Source organism: Eptatretus burgeri, chromosome 10 (genome assembly GCF_056783735.1).
Source record: "Eptatretus burgeri isolate ZD-2024b chromosome 10, Ebu_testis_v1, whole genome shotgun sequence".
NCBI classification, from domain to species: domain Eukaryota; kingdom Metazoa; phylum Chordata; class Myxini; order Myxiniformes; family Myxinidae; genus Eptatretus; species Eptatretus burgeri.
The window spans coordinates 6,962,166-6,984,341 of NC_140970.1; the positions used below are offsets into that span (position 1 = coordinate 6,962,166).

The 22,176-nt window shown below is 42.5% G+C and overlaps 2 protein-coding genes across 3 annotated transcripts in view; both read left to right on the forward strand.

Annotated features, from left to right (window-relative positions):
• Positions 1–7,147, forward strand: part of LOC147017901 (uncharacterized) — a 106,269-nt gene extending 99,122 nt beyond the window's left edge. The window contains exon 9 of the mRNA XM_085896975.1: positions 4,430–7,147. Within this exon, the coding sequence (XP_085753101.1) occupies positions 4,430–4,500 (71 nt within the window). The 3' untranslated portion in view covers positions 4,501–7,147. The remainder of the gene's footprint in view (positions 1–4,429) is intronic.
• A 276-nt stretch (positions 7,148–7,423) lies between these two features.
• Positions 7,424–22,176, forward strand: part of LOC147017903 (FRAS1-related extracellular matrix protein 2-like) — a 94,954-nt gene continuing 80,201 nt past the window's right edge. For both annotated transcript variants that reach the window (XM_085896976.1, XM_085896977.1), the window contains exons 1-5: positions 7,424–12,483; positions 12,632–12,721; positions 20,713–20,859; positions 21,069–21,299; positions 21,661–21,786. In XM_085896976.1, the coding sequence (XP_085753102.1) occupies positions 7,449–12,483; positions 12,632–12,721; positions 20,713–20,859; positions 21,069–21,299; positions 21,661–21,786 (5,629 nt within the window). In that variant the 5' untranslated portion in view covers positions 7,424–7,448. The remainder of the gene's footprint in view (positions 12,484–12,631; positions 12,722–20,712; positions 20,860–21,068; positions 21,300–21,660; positions 21,787–22,176) is intronic.

Here is a 22,176-nt window from a genome sequence, read left to right on the forward strand (position 1 = left end):
GAAATCCTTGCCAATAAAACTGCCCTTTCAACCCTATGCACCTTCACGGCACAAAAGGAATGGTATTATTATTATTATTATTATTATTATTATTGTTATTATTATTAATCCTGGACAGATCATCATTCTTTTGCAGAGGGTGGAACTTTCTGCTGAACAGAGGTGTAAATCCAACCCAGACTGCGAAGGGAAATTACAACTTCACCTTACCAAACTCGGCTAATGACAACTAGGATTTACCTAACTCAGCCAATTACAACTCGGCTCGACCCAACTCAGATCATTACAAGTAGGCTTTACCAAACTCAGCGAACTGAAAGTAGGCTTGAGCCAATTTGGATCATGACAACAAGGATTTACCCAATTTAGATAATTACAAGTAGGCTTAATCCAACTTGCGTAATTACAAGTAGGCAAATCCAACTCGGCTAATTACAAGTACTGTAGGCTTTACCTAACTCAGCTAATTACAAGTAGGCTATATCCAACTCGGCTAATTACAAGTAGGCTTTCCCTAACTCGGCTAATTACAAGTCGGCTTTACCTAAATCGGCTAATTACAAGTAGGCTTTCCCTAAATCGGCCAATTACAAGTAGGCTTTACCTAACTCGCCTAATTACAAGTAGGCTTTCCTTAACTCGGCTAATTACAAGTAGGCTTTACCTAACTCAGCCAATTACAACTCGGCTCGACCCAACTCGGATCATTACAACTAGGCTTTACCTAACTCAGCGAATTACAACTCGGCTCGACCCAACTCGGCTAATTACAATTAGGCTTTACACAACTCGGCTAATTACGAGTAGGATTTACACAACTCGGCTTATTACAAGTAGGCTTTCCCTAAATCGGCGAATTACAAGTAGGCTTTACACAACTCTGCTAATTACAAGTAGGCTTTACACAACTCTGCTAATTACAAGCAGGCTTTACTTAACTCAGTTAATTACAACTAGGCTTTACACAACTCCGCTAATTACAAGTAGGCTTTCCCTAAATCGGCTAATTACAAGTAGGCTTTACACAACTCGGCTAATTACAAGTAGGCTTTACACAACTCCGCGAATTACAAGTAGGCTTTACACAACTCCGCGAATTACAAGTAGGCTTTACTTAACTCAGCGAATTACAACAAGGCTTTACACAACTCGGCTAATTACAAGTAGGCTTTCCCTAAATCGGCTAATTACAAGTAGGCTTTACTTAACTCAGCTAATTACAACTAGGCTTTACACAACTCGGCTAATTATAAGTAGGCTTTACACAACTCAGCTAATTATAAGTCGGCTTCACACAACTCGGCTAATTACAAGTCTGCTTTACTTAACTCAGCTAATTACAATTAGGCTTTACACAACTCAGCTAATTACAAGTAGGCTTTACACAACTCGGCTAATTACAAGTAGGCTTTACACAACTTGGCTAATTACAAGTAGGCTTTACTTAATTCGGCTAATTATAAGTCGGCTTTACACAACTCGGCTAATTATAAGTAGGCTTCACACAACTCGGCTAATTACAAGTAGGCTTTACACAACTCGGCTAATTACAAGTAGGCTTTACACAACTCTGCGAATTACAAGTAGGCTTTACTTAACTCAGCGAATTACAACAAGGCTTTACACAACTCGGCTAATTACAAGTAGGCTTTCCCTAAATCGGCTAATTACAAGTAGGCTTTACTTAACTCAGCTAATTACAACTAGGCTTTACACAACTCGGCTAATTATAAGTAGGCTTTACACAACTCAGCTAATTATAAGTCGGCTTCACACAACTCGGCTAATTACAAGTCTGCTTTACTTAACTCAGCTAATTACAATTAGGCTTTACACAACTCAGCTAATTACAAGTAGGCTTTATACAACTCGGCTAATTACAAGTAGGCTTTACACAACTTGGCTAATTACAAGTAGGCTTTACTTAATTCGGCTAATTATAAGTCGGCTTTACACAACTCGGCTAATTATAAATAGGCTTCACACAACTTGGCTAATTACAACTCGGCTTTACCAAACCGTGATATTTAGTACTTGGCTTTACCAAACTTGATTGCTTACGAGTAAGCTTTTCTTGGCAAATTACAATTAGATTTTAAAACTCCAAGCCACTCATTTTTATTCCTGACGCATCTGCGGTTCAAATTTCATGCACAATGTTGATAAGCATACACTCACCAAATATCCTTGATCCTCATGCTTAAATATCTTAATTTTTCCACATGTCAATGCATGGACAGCCTGATGTATGAACAAGCCAATATCATGAATATTGCATTGCCTCGCAAGCTTACCAATCTCCTCGTTCCACCACGTGGTCCGTAATCATTTAGGTTTGATTTTTCTGTGTTTGATGTACAATCCGCAAAGGAAGGAAGGAAGGGGGGAAAAATGATCAACTTACTTGCCATTATAAAACTTCTACATATTGCATTGCATTCTTGAACAAATAATTCCACAAGGGACCCCCCAATATATGGCAGTTTTTTTGAATGGTCTTGTGCCGATAATGAAGATGTTAAATTTGGTCCAGTAATACGCTGCAATGAGAAAAGCCTTGAGAAAAGGTGACCAGAAAAGATCAACTTGGCAAGGCCAAAGTTTGCTCCAGACCAACTGAGGCACCCGTTGGAGCCAAAGCAGAACAGCAGCCTGGAACCCCCACCGTTCTGTGCTAACTCTGTCCGGCACGCTCCGTGATGCAGATCGTTTTCGCCCTGCATAGTGATCGTTTTTGAGGTGGGAATTCTTATGAGATATAAGTGGAGTCACCCAAGGGAAACGCGTTGGAATGGGTACACACAGCAGGAGATTGAAATTTTTACTATCCTCATGGGTGTCTGTATAAAATGATCGTGTATTGTTGGCCGATGAAGATTTTTTACGTGCCAGAAGCATTGGTCGAGCTTTGTCATATTTAAGGCTCGCTATACCCTGCCCGTCCCCTAGCCAAATGTTTACAGTGTGTTTGCACATTTCCATGAGATAGGAGTCTGTACTGTAGAGGAATGACAGTAAATTCAACCACTTTATTTAGCTCTCTGTTCGTATGAATATTAATCGATACACACGCGTATAATCTCAGTAATATTGAATATAGGTTTACTCTTTGATTTTTATTCTGTACGTTAACATCTGATCTGATCTGATCTGTTCTAACGCTTTGAAGATCTTTTAGGTGCCATGCTGTCATTTCCATGTGTGGAGTGAATTGACCCGGCGTGCCCATCTTATTTTTATGCAGAAGATAGACTCGACAGGGCCCATCCTGTTTCAACGGGACAGATATAAATGGACCTGGCGATGCCTATTTTGTTACTACAGAGCAGATTATGTAGACGCGGCAGTCCTTACCTCGTTGCTACAGGACAAAATAGGCCCAGCGGTATCTACGTCGTTTCTATGGGGAAGATGGAGCGAGCAGTGCCCATCTTCCAGATGAGGATCAGGGAGGAATTTGAAGTTGACTCGGATACCGACAGCCAACGTCTGATCCTTTTGAAAAGCACCGTGAGATCTTTAATTTCCACCAACAAATGCTCGCAGATGAAGACAGCAGTTTACATGACCTCACCTAAACTGTGCTGTCCCTTGGTGGACATTATGCTGGGTGTCTCATCTGGTGGCATTATAAGTTGGTTGACGTTAAAGATCACACGATAACTTTGGTGAAAAGTGTCGGCGAGCTTTCGCCGGCAGTCAAAATGCATATCAAATTATTGTCGCTTTCAGTCAAATATCGAGCCTGGCCATCCATTTAGTGAAAGACTTGGGCCAAAATCGTTCCCTGACCAAGTTTACAATAAGTTGGAAATAATTGAGGCCATTAAAGTCGGAGTAGTAGTAGTCAATGTAGTAGCACTTGGTAGTAGTAGTAAATGATCACATTTGTAGGTGATCGTGCCATTGTTTGCCTAAACCTAAAATACTGTACACTTTAATTGTTAAGAGGACTATCGTTTTATGACTTGCATCTTTAAAACAGATTTATATAATTTTTTTGTAAGAATAGAACATTTTTTTCTTCAACCTGAAATGCACTTTTTAAATTTTGTCAATATACAATGACTCTACATTTTTCTTCAGAATAGCAACAAATATCATTTAATTAATACCAATTATATTATAGATTCAGAAATGGTTCGGAAACCAATTCTTCCCTTAAATATTTGCTGCAAATGTAGAATACATTGGGTTTATCAGCAAGTCAGTGGACAGAGTTTATAGAAGAAGAAGAATCAAATATGAGTTATTGCCCAATGAAAATATATCAATAATTTGTGCAAGGGATTTGTGGTTAACTCGGTTTTAAATGTTGTAAAATTTAGAAAACTCGCTTTGTCACTCAACTTTCTCTGTCTGACTACGATGACCCCTGGTATATGTTAGCTGAGCTAATGGTGCGATTGCGCCGTGGAATTTTGTGCAGGATACCATGAAGCGCCCCATCCCCCAGAGGGCGATCGGATGGAGCTTGTTCGGGGTGACAAGAGGCAATAGTCGCTGTGGTTCGATTCTGGAAGAGCGACGTTTACGATGTGCACTGCACCGGGTTGCCTGAAAGGTTTATGGTTTGGACCTCATGCGTGCCTGATTGGAATCAACATTGGAAACAACCCTCTGCTTTACACATTCAAACTGAGGGAAAAAGAGGAACTCAACTGGTGTCGGCCTTTAGAAAAATGTACCAACTTCATTCTAACAAAGGCATTTTCAAACTTTTCCTTCATGGTGCCATTTTGGCGTGTATATACATGCGTGCTTTCCCGATGCGTACTTTTTTTTAAAACTTTGAATTATTTTTGGGGGTAATAGGGAAATCCTTAATTGTAATTATTTGCCAATACAGGATAAGATTGCATGAGTTTATTAAAAAAAAAAGTCTGCAAGCATCAGTCATGCTTAAGCTATCGGATGATGTTATGATTTTTATTCACAAAAACGTGAAACTTTTATTTTTCAAACGAAACTGCATTTTGGGAGGTTTCCTCCAAATGTTTTATGGTGTACAAAGTTTTCAAGCGTTTGTGCGTGCGCTCATGAAACGTGCCGATTCTTTCTGATAAAGCGCATCCTATTTGCCAAAATTATCATGCAGACTATCATTCATAACTAACAAATGAGGTTAAAACTGGCGTTATGACCGAACAGATAAAAAATGACAGGTTCCGTGGTGTCCAGCCAGACTATTTTTCAGTTATCCCTTCAGTTTCACACTGGTTTTTGTGGGAGATTGTTGTGCGATTGATATTCTTGCATGAAACTTCTAATGTGCATATTGTTGACTCTTAATTAAAGCATGTGTAATTAAGAAATAATCTTCATAAAAGAAAATGTTTGGGTTAAACAATGGCTAAAGAGAAGCACCTGAGTTGTAACTAGCTACTGCATTCCAGGAATTGCGCTTGGAAGAACCGAAAGATTTCATGAACTAAATATAAATGTCTCTCTCACAATGTTTGATTACCTTTTATAAAAAGTGAAATCCTGCATTGAGAAGTGTGATGGACATTTCAGGGATTCATTCCTTCCTGCAGAGCGCGCATCTCAAAGCAACTCTTCGGTCTTTGGCGGGCCCTCAGCTCCACTCGTATCGGCTGTATGTTCAAAAGTGACGGTTGTGACTGATTTCTAATTAAAGTTGGTCGAATTCAAATTAAACTCCGTCAAATTGATCAGAATCTTAAATAGATGCGGATGGGTCAGGCATCTGCCTGGGGGGATGGCCAGACGGAGGCCGCTGGAGTACCACAGAAAGTGGACGCAGCGACGCGCTGCTCCTGCGCATGCTTCCATACCTGACCTGACCTGAATTATCTCAGTTTCTACTGTTATTCAAAAGCAGTGTTTATGTCAACATTACCCTCCACACCTCTCAATTCTCACTGAATTTCTAAATTTGTCAGTAAAAAAAATTGTAGTCTGCATGAAACATTCTAGTACGTTTGCTCAGGACACAAAAGGTGTGCCTTCGATATCCACATCCTTTCTGTTTCCAACTTGTTTGTTGTGTCATTTAATATCGTTATCCTTCATGCAACATGCATTTGTACAACTTTTCATACAACTCTTACACAAGAGTTTGTACAAGTTTTCGAACCGAGAATTCATGAATTTGTTTGGTTTTGCACAAAACAAAGCACTCGATCACCATAGCACGATTTTCAGGTGGAATCGCAGTATTAATTGCTCAATATATATGTATATATGTATGTATGTATATATATATATATATATATATATATATATATATATATATATATATATATATATATATCTGTATACACACATAAATTGAGGGCTGGCAGGATAGCCAAAAGGTATGTGCATTTGCCTCTAAGCTCACTGGGTTCAAATCTCAACCAATCTAGAAACTGTCTCCCTGGTGTTTCACAAGCAGGAAGATTCATCAGTGTGTGTACGCCGTCTTTCAGATCAGATGGACGTGAAACCTGATGCCCCATCTGGTACCATGATTCGATGGACGTAAATGATCCCACGGTGTCTTTCGTGAAGAGTAGGAGAAATATCGCCGGCACCCTGAACAAATTGTAACATCCTACCCTTAAAGTGACTGCTGGGAATGGAACACCAAACCACAAGTATAGTCCCTGCTCTGGAACTGTTTCGGCAACACTGATGGTCTGTAAAACATATGATACATGCGTTACATTGATGAGAATGATGAAGATGATTGGTCGAGTTTCATGTAGTAATGAAAATGTTGGGATATTTTTTGTTTCGTTAACATGATTATCCAAAAGTGACGCAACGATGCATGATTAATATACGTGTGATGAAAGCCCTATCATAGTGCAGTTTGATTTTATTGTTATTATTATTATATGAGTTTGTATATAAACAGTTTTACTGATTCGCGATAACATGGGAACCAAAGGAGACGTTTATATCCTTTTCGAAAAAGCGTTTCACTCTACAAATGGCAGCTTTGTTTTTAGCTCTGCAGCTGTGTTATGTCATTCTTTTTAAAATTAGAGACCAGGCGTCACAAGGCGCATCCTTCCAGCAGCTGTTTATGTTCAGATGCTACAATCGTGGCACAGGCATGCAAGGTTGTGTGCGCTGGATATTCCTCTGTTTAATCACGTGTACATTGCAATCATAATAAAGCAGGGAATAAATATGATCTTGAGTACCTTTGTCCTCAATAAGTCTGTCCCGCAATTTAATCTGGTGGGAATTAAAAGGACTTTTATATATATGGGGAGAAAAAAACTCCTGCAAAAATGGATCAAAAATTTGGAAGAGAGTTATGTATTGACTACATATATAATGTGTGTGCAATGGCTGCAGTGTTAAGCCAGAGCCCCAGCTAGGCGGGGTAATGGGGTGCGTATTTTAGGAGCTATAGTCAGAGAGACTCACAAGAGGGTAACATCGGGTTTCCACAGTACGCCTTTGGTTCTGTGACCCGCACGGAGCCAGCCATGGAAGTAAAGCACGGGAAATGCGCAGGTCCCCGTGTCCGCAAACAGTGGATCTCACTGGCTTTACTATTTATCGCAATTATGCAAAGTCTCATTCATCGTGTGCACAGCATAGAGCGTTCTCTCCGCCTTGAGCCATCGCACCCTGTGCATGGACAGTCACTTGTACTGAAGAACAACATTGTGCGTGTCCCGTTCGGCCATTCAATTCATCTGGATCCCGAGCATGATCTCGTGTTCAGCATCTCTGCAGGAGAACGATGTGTCGTCACCGTACTCGACGGAGGACCACTATCTCAACGGCCGGGGTCTTTAACTCCCCAAAGATTCCCTTGTCGCTTTGAACCCACGCAGGTTACCTATACACATTACGGATCGAGAAGTCCAGTCCAAGACCACGTGCACCTTCAGGTGAGGCGCGACAATGACACATTCACACTGGTCACCCCACTACTTCTACAAATTGACGTGGTCTTCACGCAGCAAGAGGTAGTCACACGGAATGTACCTTTGGATGTGGAATCACTACTTGGAACGAGTGAACCTATTGACGCATCAATTCTGCAGTTCACATACAATGAGCGAACAGAAGCCTGCCAAGTGTCCTTGTTAGCAGGTCTGAGCAGCTCACCGTGGCCTCGCTATGGACGCCTGCTGGGCCTTGAGATGCAGCATGGAACCATTGCCTGCAATGAGTTTCTGCATGCTGGCCTTCGATACCACCACACTGTTGGACGCAATAGCCCAAACCGTGACTATGTGCCTATGGTTGTCTGGACTACTGACCCCCAGGGTCATGTAAATAAGCGGGAGCACTTCCAGCTGGTGATGCACATCAGAGCAGGTACAAAGAACACTGCCCCCAGGCCAAGTTTCGTGTCCATGATGATGATGGAGGTGGATCAGTTTGTAATGACTGCCATCACACCAAATATGCTGGCTGCCGAGGATCGTGAGTCAAAGGCTGATGATCTCATCTTTAACATCACTTCTTCACTGGGAGAAAATCAGGGTTACTTCGTAAGCACTGATGATCAGAGCCAGCGCATCTCGAGCTTTTACCAGAGAGATGTCAGAGAACTGAAAATTGCATACAAGCCACCTGCAGTCGATTCAGATCACGAGCACATTTTCCAGATGGAGTTTGTAGCTGTGGATATCGAAGGTGAGGTGTCTGAACCATTTGTGTTCATGATAGTTGTACGGCCGATGAACACCCTTGCTCCCATTGTGACAAAAAACTCCGGGCAGCTGCTGTTTGAGGGTCAATCACGGCCATTGGTGAGCACCCTGAACTTGCAAATCGCTGACGAAGACAATCTCGAAGATGTGCGACTTTGGGTTGTAGCTGGACCACGTCACGGTCGAGTGGGCATTTTGGGAACAAACAGAAAAACATTCTCAATTAATGACCTCGATGCTGGTACTGTGGTGTACCACCACGACGGCAGTGAGACGTACAGCGACAATGTAGTGTTTTGCATGTCAGATGGTGACCATGAGGTGGAGTTTCTTTTCCCCATCACGATCGTGCCCATTGATGATGAACCGCCAGTACTCAATGCAAATACAGGCTTATGGCTATCCGATGGTACCACGGCCCAGATCTCACCGTTTACACTCTCAGCTACTGATGTCGATTCCGAAGATTCCACAATTAACTTCGTTATTGAGGACTCAACCTTGCACAATGGACAACTTTTACTGCGCCAAACTGAGGCTCCACAAATGGATAGTTTGTGGAATTACAAAGGACATGAAGGTATGTATGAGAAGGAAGTTATGTCCTGGTTCCAGCAAGACATCGTAGAAGGGAAGCTCTACTACCGCCATGTGAGTACCCCCAGCATGACAGTTTTTATGGATCAAATTGTTTTCAGGATGCAGGACAGTAACGAACCACCTAACCAATCAGATCAGGAAATATTTGTTGTGAAGATTGAGGTGGTCGATCAGCTTCCTCCTGAGCTTTACCCCGGCACAACTCTGCTCATGACAGTAGAAGAGTTCGAGTTGACATCCTTGCAGAGTATATTTCTACGTTACACAGACTTGCACTCTGATGATCGCAACCTCAGGTATATTGTGATTAAACCACCAACAGATACAGATGAATACAACCCAAATATTTTGGGTGCATTGGTACTTACAGATCATCCTGACTCCATGGTGACCGAGTTCACACAGGCTCAAGTGAATCACCTCAAGATCTCTTATAAACCTCCAGACCTCGAGGTGGGAATCGTAGCACATATCACTGAGTTTTCATTTCGAGTTGAAGACACATCTGGCAACAGTGCATTTGGCACATTTAGGATTGAGCTGCTTCCTGTGAACAATAAGCCTCCACAAGTAACCAATTCTGGATTTACAGTACTTGAGAGAGGTTCCTTTGTAATAACCAATGATGAACTCGATGCCTGGGATACAGACACTGAGAGAAACAAAATATGCTTCACTCTGAGAGTAGAGCCGCAATATGGACAGTTCCTGAGGGGTCGAGCAGGGATGATGGCAGGTGAGACCTTTAGGCTTGAAGATATTGAGAATGGCTACATGTCATATGCTCACCTGGGGGAAGAAAGCAGCAAAGATACTTTCTCTCTGGAAGTTAGTGATGGCATTCACTCTGTCCCTGTGGTTGTTAGGATTACAGTCCGCTCAGCTGGTGATGATCGATCTACAATCATGTTCCCCAAGGGTACTTTGGTAAGGCATGTGGATGTTCTTGAAAATAATCTGGCAGAGATAACCCCAGCTGTATTAAAAGGAACTGACATTGAAAGTGATGAGATCATGCTTACTTTCATTCTGGAAGAGTCACCAAAGTTTGGAATGATAACCTCTCAAGGTATCAGTGTTCAGCATTTCTCCCAACATGATGTGGCAATGGGGAGAGTGGCATACCTTCACGTTGGTGGGGAAATAGGACCACGGCCACTGGAAGATACTTTCAATCTCTCCATCTCACACTTATCAAATGATTGGATTGTGGATGACAGTACCATTGAAAGAGTTAGGGTTAAGGTCACCATTCTACCTGTAGACAATGTGCCTCCAAAGGTGGCTTTGCAGCATGAATTTACAATAACAGAAGGAGAAAAATCTTTATTGACTGCGAAACACCTGACAATTTTTGACAGTGACACGATTATAGATGACGTCATGTGCACTGTGATTGTGCAACCAACTGTAGGTTACCTAGAGAACATTTCCCCAGCACCAGGCTCAGAAAGATCTCGATCAGGAATGCCAATTAGTGCCTTTGCGGTGAGAGACATACGCTTCGGACATATTAACTTCGTACAAAGCATTCATAAAGGCCTGGAGCCTACTGGAGATGGCTTCACCTTCAGCTGCTCTGATGGCCTAAACATCTCCCCTGTGCTTTTTTTCCCAATTGTAATCCTGCCCGCCAATGATGAGTTGCCACAGATACATCCACAACCATTTTCAGTGGTAGAGGGAACAAATTTGATTATTGATGCCTCGCTACTGAATGTGAATGACAAAGATGTGCCTGACGATCAGTTACAGTTTCTTATTACCAGTCAGCCAAACCATGGGCAGATCCTTCAGCAACTGACTTCTGGAGTGAAATTGGTGTCAAACTTCACTCTGGGAGACATTAGCAGTGGATTAAGCATCATCTATGCCCATGATGACTCTGAGTCAAATATGGACAGCTTTCAACTCCAACTCACTGATGGGAAGCATACAGTAGAAAAGGAAATTCCAATTGTTGTAATCCCAAATGATGATGAAACTCCACGTATGGCTATCAATACTGGGCTGGATATGGAAGCTGGTGAAGCAAAGGTTGTATCTCGTGAGGTCTTAAAGGCAACAGACATCGATTCAGTCGATGAAGAGCTCAGGTACATCATCCAACATGTGCCAAAGCAAGGATGGCTACAAAAAATGGGAAAGGGGGATAACCTGGCAAGAAATATCACAGTGAGTGAAAATTTTACTCAAAAAGACATAGATGAGGGTCTTATCTGGTACACTCACAGAGGAAAACAAGGAATCAGAGATGTAATAAGGTTTGATGTTACTGATGGCATTAATCCTCTCATAGACAGGTACTTTTACATAAACATCAAAGGATTGGATGTAATATTTCCAGATGTGGTTAGTAAAGGAGTTACACTTAATGAAGGTGGAAAGGTCACACTGACAACCAATCTGCTCAGTACTAGTGACCTCAACAGTCCTGATGAAGACCTTCGGTTTTCCGTCACTCGTGCACCTGCACATGGAAATCTTGAGAACACAGACAATCCTGGAGTGCCACTTACTTATTTTACCCAACTTCAGTTGGCCGGAAGCAAGATCTTCTATGCGCACACATCCAGCGATGAAGAAAAGATGGACAGCTTTGAGTTTGAGGTGACGGATGGCTACAATCCTGTATTTCGCACATTTCGTATCTCTATTGCAGATATCGACAACAAAAAGCCATTGGTTACTATTCATAATATTATTGTAGATGAGGGAGGCAAAAAGATAATCACCCCGTTTGAATTGACTGCTGAGGACCAGGACACTTCCACTGATTTTCTCCGGTTTGATATCATCCAAGCTCCAATCAATGGAAAACTTTTTCTCAGGGGCACCTCATCCGTCTGGTCATTCTCTCAGCAGGACCTTGATGGTAACCTGCTCGTTTACCAGCATGATGGCTCTGACACAGATAGGGACAGTTTTTCTTTTACAGTTACTGATGGCACGCATTCAGACTTCTTTGTATTCCCAGATACAGCTTTCTCAACACGAAGCGCTCAGACATTGCACATTGTTGTGCTGCCGGTAGATGATGAAAAACCACAAATTGTTGTGAATCGGGGTGCATTTTCATTACGACCACTGCCTGGGGGACAGCTTGGCTACATCATCACAAGCAAGGCCCTACGTGCTGAAGACCAAGACAGTCCTGCTCAGCATCTTCAGTTCTCCATTACGACAGACCCATCCTATGGTTATGTAATGAATGCTGCATTTGGAAATGGCAGCATCACATCCTTTACACAAGGTATTCCTAATGTCTTGGCATCTCTCACTGTGATTGTGTTTTTTGTTGCCCACATTGCATGTATCCCATCCTATATACTGTAAAAATAAAAATATAATTTTTAACTTTTTATACACTTTACTTTGTAAGCTTTTTCTGTGTTTGGCAGGAGACATTGATACCAGAAACATCTTGTACGTGCTACATGGAGGCAGCCAATCCACTGCAGATTTCTTCACTTTTGTGGTGTCTGATTCAGGTATGCACTAGCAAAAACAATAAGCGGTGAAAAAAAGTCAATTACAATTACATGCAATTAATTTATAGTATATATTTATATACCAGAGGGGATGAAGTTGCATGACGTGAGACTTGGTTAAACGAGGAGAGAATTTAAAGGGTCAACAGTAGAGGGCTACAATATGTCGAGGTTTTGTGATAGGAAAGAAAAATTTGGAGGTATACCAATATACGTATTGCAATGCTATTCAAACAATAAGTTCAATGTCGCATAGTTATATCTCGTGTCCTGAGCACTTATAATTATATGGAGAGCACAGATCGATGAGTATGTCTTGATGCTGTTTCTCTTCTATCTTAACCTTTGTTGCAAGTGGACACAGGGGAGGGGAGGGGGGATGAGCTAAGCTAATGTGTGGGTGATTTGACAAATTTAATATGTACACGGTATTATATATCGACATATGGATAGATTTGAATTTAAGGAATTTGCTGCGTGACGTTGTAGCATCATTTATTATTGTCTGTACCGTCCTTTCTCTGACTGTTACCATTCAAACACAAAAAGAGAATTAAACGTAAAATGCAAGGAATTAGTCATTGCTGTTGACAGCTGCTGCCTGGATGTTTCTTTGTGAGGTGTGAAATGAAAACACTCTCTGAGACTCAGAGCTCAGGGCATTATGCAGTTTTGAAGTGATGAGTAAAAATCTCATTCACAACTTTGGAGCTGGATGCAATGGTTGAGAAAGGAAGGGGTTGAGGAAGCAGTGATTGATTTGAGACCAGCTGGGTAAATATTTGACTGCTCCAAAAGCACAGATATGTGGATAGCACTCGCCCCCTACTGTCCATTTTGTAGATAGTAGCAACTTGTGTCAGGGAAGGTGATGTAATTATCTAGAATGTTCTGGCAATGCTGTAACCGATGAACCAGAAACACGTCCATGGATAGATTCCATTCCCCTTTGTGGGAGGTAGGTGGGGGGGGGGGGCTTCCCTTGCAAGTAAAAAGCAATCAGAGGAAAACGTGGTCGATGAGTTGGTTCGGTGACAAGAACAAGCCAATTAGATTTTGGTTAAGATGTGAATGCAAACCCGGTCTATCAGTGGGATACAAGACATAACTGTTTAGCCTGGTGGAGATATGCGAACAAGTGCCGTTCTAGTTCCATAACTTTTGCACAAGTAACATGTGGATGATGCTTTATAAATCAAGTACTTTTTCGAAATATTATATATATACTAGTGCGGGCCCGTCGGTGCGTGTCCGTAGGTGCGTGTCCATAGGTGCGTGTCCGTAGGTGCGTGCCAGTATGTGCAGCTTCGTTCCTTCGCTCTCGTAAACGACGACTGGATTGGGGCATTTTTTCAATTAGATCGGACCAACTGTATCATAAATAGCCATAACTTGGGAAACACCTGGGAAACATACTCAGGTCCCCAGCGTCAATTGTGATGTCATATCAAACGAACAATAAGAATAATTGTGACGCTCCCTCTCTCTCGCCACCCCCTCTCTCCCCCCTAGTCTCGCCCCTCCTCTCTCCCCCCTCCTCTCTCGCCCCTCTCTCTCTCTCGCCCCCACTCTCACCCCCCTCTCTCGCCCCCTCCTCTCTCCCCCTCTCTTGAATTGTGACGCCCCCTCTCTCTCGCCCCCTCTCTTGCCCCCTCTCTCGTCCTCCTCTCTCCCCCCTCTTTCCCCCCTCCCCTCTCCCCCCTCCTCTCTCGTTCCTCTCTGTAAATGTATGCACAAATGTCTACCAAACACAACAATTAATTAAAACCTTGGGAAAAACAGCTTTCAAACCCTTGGGAAACAGCTGTTTCCCTTGAGAAAATTCAAACCTTGGGATTAATTAATAATTTGAACAATTAATTCAAACCTTGGGAAAAACATCTTTCAAACCTTGGGAAACACTTGGGAAAAAAACCTGAAACAGATGAAGACGATATAAAACCTTAAAAATGCACATACTCAGGTCCCCAGCGACGATTGTGACGTCATACCAAACGAAGAAGAAGAATTGTGACGTCAATCGTGCAAATAAATAAATAAATAAACATTAATTGTGACGTCATTCGTGACGTCATATCACCATGTCCTGTCATTGGTTGACAGACGTTATTGGTCATTATTGGTTGACAGACAATATATAGGTTGTTATTGGTTGACAAACATTGGTCATTGTATCACGTTATTCTTTTTATTACTGCCAATTATTGTGCTATAATTATTATTATTAATATGCTGTTATCATTATCCTGAGAGAAAAAAATGCCATGATAAGGTGGAACGACACTTCAGCTGCGATATATACACCTTTCAACACTGAAAAAAGCAATAAAATGGCCGTAACTTGGGAACCGCTCGTCCAATTAATATCAAACCTTGAAAAGGCACATCCGCGGGTCCCCAGCAATATTCCTGGCAAGTTTCAATCAGATCGGACTGGCGGTCGTCGAGAAAGGGCGGTCGCAGACAGACACACATACACACACAGATTGCTGGAAAAAAATATATATATATATATTTCCACTCTTCATCCATTGATTGGACAGCTGGCCTAACACCAACCACAATTGTAACCTGAAAAAAATATCATATGTCTGTCAATTTGGAAAGCCTAATCCATTTTTGGAAGTGTCGTATTCACAATCGCCATGCCCTAGATATAAGTTTTCCGTTCAGTGTAAAACAACTGAAGTGACTGTTAAAAGGATCATCAGATAATGAAAGGTTGGTGCCGACAGGCATCATGGGCCAGGTGAACGTAACAGTATGTATAGGCCCCAGGCTTTGGGCCTTAGGTTCTAGGCCTCTGGTGTCAGCCTATGGGCTGTTGCAATTGGAATTGTCCTCGCTACATAACCACAATGTGTTATACATACACATAAGCAGTACGCATGTATTTGCTTTATGTACGTAACCCGGGTAAATTTATCTTTTTGCGAGCGATGGAGGCAGCGGTTTGTTGCACCTCCCAAATAAACAGATATGTCAGAAGAGCATGTTGTACACTTTAAAAAATCACCTGTAGGGCTGGTACTCTGCTCAAAACTGCAATGATCCAACCGACAGACAGAATACATAAATGCATCCCAGTCAAATATACATTCACTAGATACTGTGTGTATGTTGCGTTAATAGAGCATGAAGAAAGCAGGAGAAACGCCATAACTCCAGGGAACACCAAAAGCAACCGTTTTATCCCAAAACTCAGACAGGCATTCCCTCATTCTCCATGTGCTGCCGTCATGCCGCCTTCCACACAGCACGTGATCCCATGTATCCAATGTACCATAAGTGAAATGAGGATATCCACACCGCATTCCCCTCTCTCTATAAGGAAATAAACTTTTACTCAGAGTTACAATGGCATAAGAATTCATTGAGAATGAACTTAACTTCTACTCCTCGTGCAATCGCAGACACTGTATCTCAAACAGTCACGTACACTGACAGTATCTTTAGATGGAAAAAGTATTAATCTCAGTATGCCATGAACATACTCTTTCAGCATCTCTTATCCAAAATGGGCGCACTCTGAACAGATGTTTCAACACCAGTCGAATTATATGGAGTATATCTGTGCACAGCTAAGAAATTGTGTGCAGAGTGAACCGCAAGGTGGTTTATCATTTTAGCAGTTTCCACAGGTTCGTTTAATACCTGGTTTAATATTTTGATTCCACAATTCCCTTGAGGGTGGGAGATGGCAGAATGTGAATGTTTCATACCTTTGTCAGCAAGAAAGGTAGAAAACTCATCAGAATCAAAGTAATTATCTTGTCTGGTGAACCATCTCGACTAAAAACAGAGATGAGAAAGGCTATGACAGTTTCAGTCGTGGTATACTGAGTAAATGTAACTTCTGGCTGTTTACTATAACTCGCAGAGTACGTGCCCCATGGGCGATCTTGATCCAAGCAAGTAACACGTTCTTCTGATGCATACCTTTATTATTATTATTATTTTTATTATTATTATTTTCGTATACCATGTTGAGTTTCGTGTAAAAGCTAATGCACAGAAACATAAAACATGGCAGGAGACAAGGGGGTGTTTGAGGGAAGCACAAAATGGTGCGGAACAGAGGCAGTAGGAGATCTGTGTAAAGGAGAGGGTACACGGGGTAAACAAGGTGGACACCAGAGGGACTTTCAGGAGCTTACACGACAGGGAACTTTTGGAAAGGAAGGCAGGGAATTTGAAGAAGGTGGGTTTGGGTTGGATTAGCGGGGGTAGAAAGATCGTGGTTTTGAATGGGGGAAGATAAGAGATGGTGGTGAACAGCTGTTTTGAAGACTTGGAGGGAGGAGTGGGATGGAAGAGAATGTTGGAGCTTGTTCCAGAGGTGGGAAAAAATGAGGAATGAAAGAATGAAGGTGAGCAGTGATTCTTGATTTTGGCTGTTTCACCAGAAGGGGTTTTTGGTGGACCTTGAGCACCCTGTGGACAATTTGGGTGGTGTATAGGGAACTGACAGCTCTCTATAGGCAACAAAAAACCTGGGTTACGTACCTGAAGCAACAACATACCTACTGCTTATATTTCAAAACACCTCACTGCACTGGAACATGTGGAAACTTCTAATATTATCCCCCACCTGGATGCAGCACTACACGATACACATTTACATAGAGAATTTGCGTCCAACACGCGGAGCATGTCTTTCAATCCTGACAAATCTCACACTCTCACTATGTCTCTCCGAAAGGACCGTTTGGAACCTCACCCCCCAAACCCCCATGCACTTTCTCAACAATCCTCTGAAGAAGTCCTTTCATTCAAGTTTCTGGGTGTCACTATCTGCCATGATCTTTCTTGGGAAAGCCACATTTCAAACCTGGCCTCCAAAGTCAGGCGCCGACTGGGAATCCTCCATCATGCAAAATCCTTCCTCGGCCCACCTGAGCTCCTGGCCACATACAAAGCTTTCGTCTGCAGCCTGATTGAGTACTGCTCTCTCCTCTGAGCTGGTGCTCCTGCCTCTCACCTTTCTCATCTTCATGCTGTGGAAACCAAGGCATTCAGGATCATTGTTATCTCCTGCGATGAGGCTAAGTCGTTGGGCCTCTCACTCTCTTGGTTGGTTGAGACAGGCAGGTTGGTGGTCTTTCTGTCTTCTACCGTCTCTTCTCCAGTCTTGCCGCCCCCCCTCCTAAACTGCTCTGTCTGCGATAAGTCCCCTCCCCCACACATATTTTTGCAGAGTAATCAAGGTCTGCCAGCAATCCCCTTCTGGTGTAAAACTATCCAAAATCATGAATCGCTGCTCAGCTTCACTCTTTCATTCCTCTTTTTTTTTCCCGCCTTTGGAATAAGCTCCCACACTCTCTTCAATCCCATTCTTCCCTCCAGGCCTTTAAAATAGCTGTTCACCACCAGCTCTTATCATCCCCCATCCAAACCCTCGATCTTTTCTACTCCCATTAATCCACCCCAAACCCACCTCATTCAAATTCCCTGCTTTCCTTCCTGAAAGTCCCTGTGGTGTCCATCTTGTATTCCCCATGTTCCCCACCCCATCCCTCTCCCTTCCACAGATCTCCTAATGTCTCTGTTCCCCACCGTTTTGTCATTCCCTTTCCCGCCCCTCTTGTCTCATGCCCCCCTTTGCTGTGCGTTGTGTGTTACCTCTCATACGAGCCTCGACAATGTGTACAAAAAGAAAAGGTGTTGCAGCAATGGCAATGCAATTTGGTGGGACAACATTTTTATCCACTATATGTCTGAGCACTTTGATGCGAGGGACGCAAAATACGCACTTGGTATTCAATTTAATACCAGAATTAGACAAACGTCGGAGTACGGCTCGTAGGTTGGAATCATGCTCAGACTGAGTTTTGCCCGAGACAGACACCTCGTCAAAGTAACAAATCATACCTGGAAGGTTGCAAGGAAATGAGTTCATTAGTCTCTGAAAAGAAGTAGGGGCGGAAGCTAACCTGAAACAAACGCTAAGCGGCTTTTATGTCAAGTTTGGATGAAACGGTGGAACCTCATCGTTCACTCAGTAGTTCGTCAATCTTTGGTATGGGGTATTTCTCCACTACAATAGAATCATTAACCTTTCTATGGTCAATGCAAACCCATATTGCATTATTTTTTTCTTTTCACCTACTACTGGTGATATCTACTCAGAAGCTTCAACAGGTTCTATGACATCCTTGTTCCTGTAAGCACTTTAGCTCTTTAGCTCCCTCTTTTCGAAGAGCAAATAGAAGGGGGCACAACTTCTGTTGGACAGGAACAGCATTGGGTTCCAACCTGATTCTATGTGAGTACCCTTTTTTATCAACCCTAAGTCACCCGAGAATAGAGCAGGGAATTCAGCCTGCATCTCATGTTGTGTAACAGCAGCAAGAGATTGAACATGTACTTGCGATTGAGGAGCTTCTTCTGTAACATCGCTACTTGTAAGTACATCTGGCATAATCGTAAAACATCAATGTGTCTTACCATGGATAATGATACCCAGACCCTGAATCAGATCTTTACCGAGCAGTGTTGAACCTTTTTCCACAACATACCATTTAGCCTTAACACTTCTATCCTAGTGTTTGACAGTGGACTCAAAACAACCCAGAATACATGAACATTATCGGCAATGTAAGAATTAAACAATTCCTGGCATGATTGCAAAGCATCATCAATTAATTATTGATGACCAGTTCCTCATTCATCAGTGAAACATCAGAAGCAGGGTCAACAATAGCATTTACTACAATATCATTTATGAAAATGTCACAAGTCGCCTTCATCTTCACTGGGCGTTTACTGTGGACAACAAGTACTGCATGTGGCTGAATATTCACCTGTTGTACAGAACCTGAGCGTTGACACACAGCAGCAAAATGTCTAATCTTGTCATAAGATGTGTCGCTGGACAGACTGGTGGATTGGCAAAGCGGGAGACGGATCCACCACGGTAGCATTTACTTGAAGCAGAACATTTACCCAATGTCACAGGAGCACTGGAACGAAGTTGCAAACGTTTAGCGCCAGTTTGTTGTCGGCGATCAATTGAGCAAGGCTGTAGCTGAGATGGTTTTGTTTCACATCCCATAGACTTGGCTTGTTTGATCGCAGTTTCAACAGGATGAGCAATTTCAATCGCTCGAGGCAGGGTTAACACGGGTTCCATGAGAAGTCATTCACGTGTACTGCTGTGGGTAGTATTTTTGAACCAATTGGTCTCGAATCATCTCATCGCTCATTGCAGCAAATTCACACGTAACGTTGGCATCAACAGACTCTTCGGGGAGCTGTGCCAACTGTAGAAATTGATACCTCTCTGCTGAAACGTTTGTAGCAGGGGCAGAAAAGTGGTTCAAGTACAGTCAAGGCCTTTTCATATGCACTATCATCCTCTTCAACTTCTGGAAAGGTATAGAAAATTATCTGACCTCCTGCACCAAGTGAATGGAGTGGACTCGCTCGTTTCCGATCCAAACTTGCTCCTTGAAGGCCTGCAGGAAGAATGTAGTTCTCGAACATTCGACGCCATTGTTGCCACGGCATGCACAGGCATCCTGGAGTCGAGAAAAATGAAATGGAGATGGCTGAAGCAGTAGCTGCCATTATATAATTGTTGGCAGTCTATCTGGGGTTTATGCTCATCACCAACTGTTGTGTTGCGAGAGCATGAAGGAAGCAGGAGAAACGCCGTAACTCCAGGGACACCAAGAGCAACCGTTTAATCCCAAAACTCAAAAAAGCCTTCCCTCCTTCTCTCCCCCAGCCCCCCTACCATTTCCAACCCTGCCCCCCCTGCTTCCCCCATACGCGTGATGATGTCATGCCATAATCCACACAGCACGTGATCGCATGTATCCAATGTATTGTACCATGAGTATAATGAGGCTAGACAACAAAATATACACACATAGATAGCTCACTAGGAAGTAAAAGGTTGCAAAAAATGTTATTGTATTTTGAAACTTTATAGTTTTAATTTCTCATGATATGTTGACATTCTGTATGATGATTTTCTTACATCACAGCAGAGAACCACTCACCGGAGCACATTTTCAACTTAGTCTGGCCCTGGATTTTCCTGCAGCAGGACAATTACCAGGTTAATGAAAGTGATGGCCATCTTGAGGTGACACTGTTGCGACGTGGGCACTTGGGTGAAACGTCCTTTATTTGTGAGTTACTTTTCCCAATCCTGGAAGAAATTTTAACTTCATGAGATGGAAAATTGTCCCTGAAATAATAATCTGTTTTTTTGCAACACATTCATTGCTGTACGACTAAATTCAGGGACTGAGTGAGACAAATCAAATCAACTTGAATGCAATCAAACCCAACTTTAAGTTGACTCTAATGCATCATTCCTCTTTGTCTCTTCAACCAGCGATAAGAACACTGGATGGCACAGCAGAGGCTGGCAAAGATTTTCAAGGTAGAGGTCAAAGACAGGTGCAATTCAACCCAGGTCAAACTGCCGCCACCTGGAGCCTTCATCTTCTACCAGATAGCAAGTTTGAGGGCCCTGAAAGTTTGTGGCTCGAAATTTCTGATCCCATCATGGCAGTTCTGCAATATCCTTGGCTTGCTGCTGTGGAGATACTTGACCCTGCTGATGGTAGGAATAGGCACTCCAGAATTCTTTCTCATTTTCTCTTATTTCTCCTCCATATTTCCCCTCCTCAATTCTCCTTTTCCTTTATTTTTACATTGATCTCAGGTTCGTGGAGGAGTTTGTACTAAACCATGTACAGGACAAACAATAATAGACGTCAGAGGACTTTAACATGAAATACAATGACATTAGTAGACAATGGACTCATGCAGATAGTTAATGGGAGTTTAGGCTGGGTTCCCAGTGGCAATGAGCCATCACTTCCCAGGGGAATAATAGACAGGCTAACCTCTTCTCTATTTTCTCACATTGATAGCTTGATTTTTCCTCCCCATCATCTACTTTGTCTGACTTCTTTTCTCAGAACCGCAAGTCTTCATTCCACAGGCTGAGTTTAAGGTTCAAGAGAACACAGGGAAGGTGTCTGTGCCCGTAAAGCGTGAAGGTGACTTGAGCAGTGAGTTTATGGTTGTCTGCCACACAGAGAAAGGTATGTTTCACTTTTATTTCCCATATTTTTCAAAAAATTATATTTCACACATTCAACACTAATCTTTAATTTCCCCCATAATTGCTGTGTTTTCCCCAATGCCAAAAGTATTGGTCACATATAGATATGGCTAACCCTTTGAACCCTGAGGTCCTTGGACATTTGGCTCTCCCACCCTGGGCCCCCTGGAAAAAACAAATCTGGCTGCTCAGGTATATGGAGGTTTAAATCGTGGCCAGTAAACCGGCTGCTTGGGTATATGGGGGTTTGAACAGCGGCTGGTAAAACGACCACTAGGTTAAAAGGGTTAAAACAGCTGGGCAACTTCAAAGATACTGCTCCTAAAGTACCTCATTGGTTGGGGATCTTACTGACAGTGCCACCCTTTGC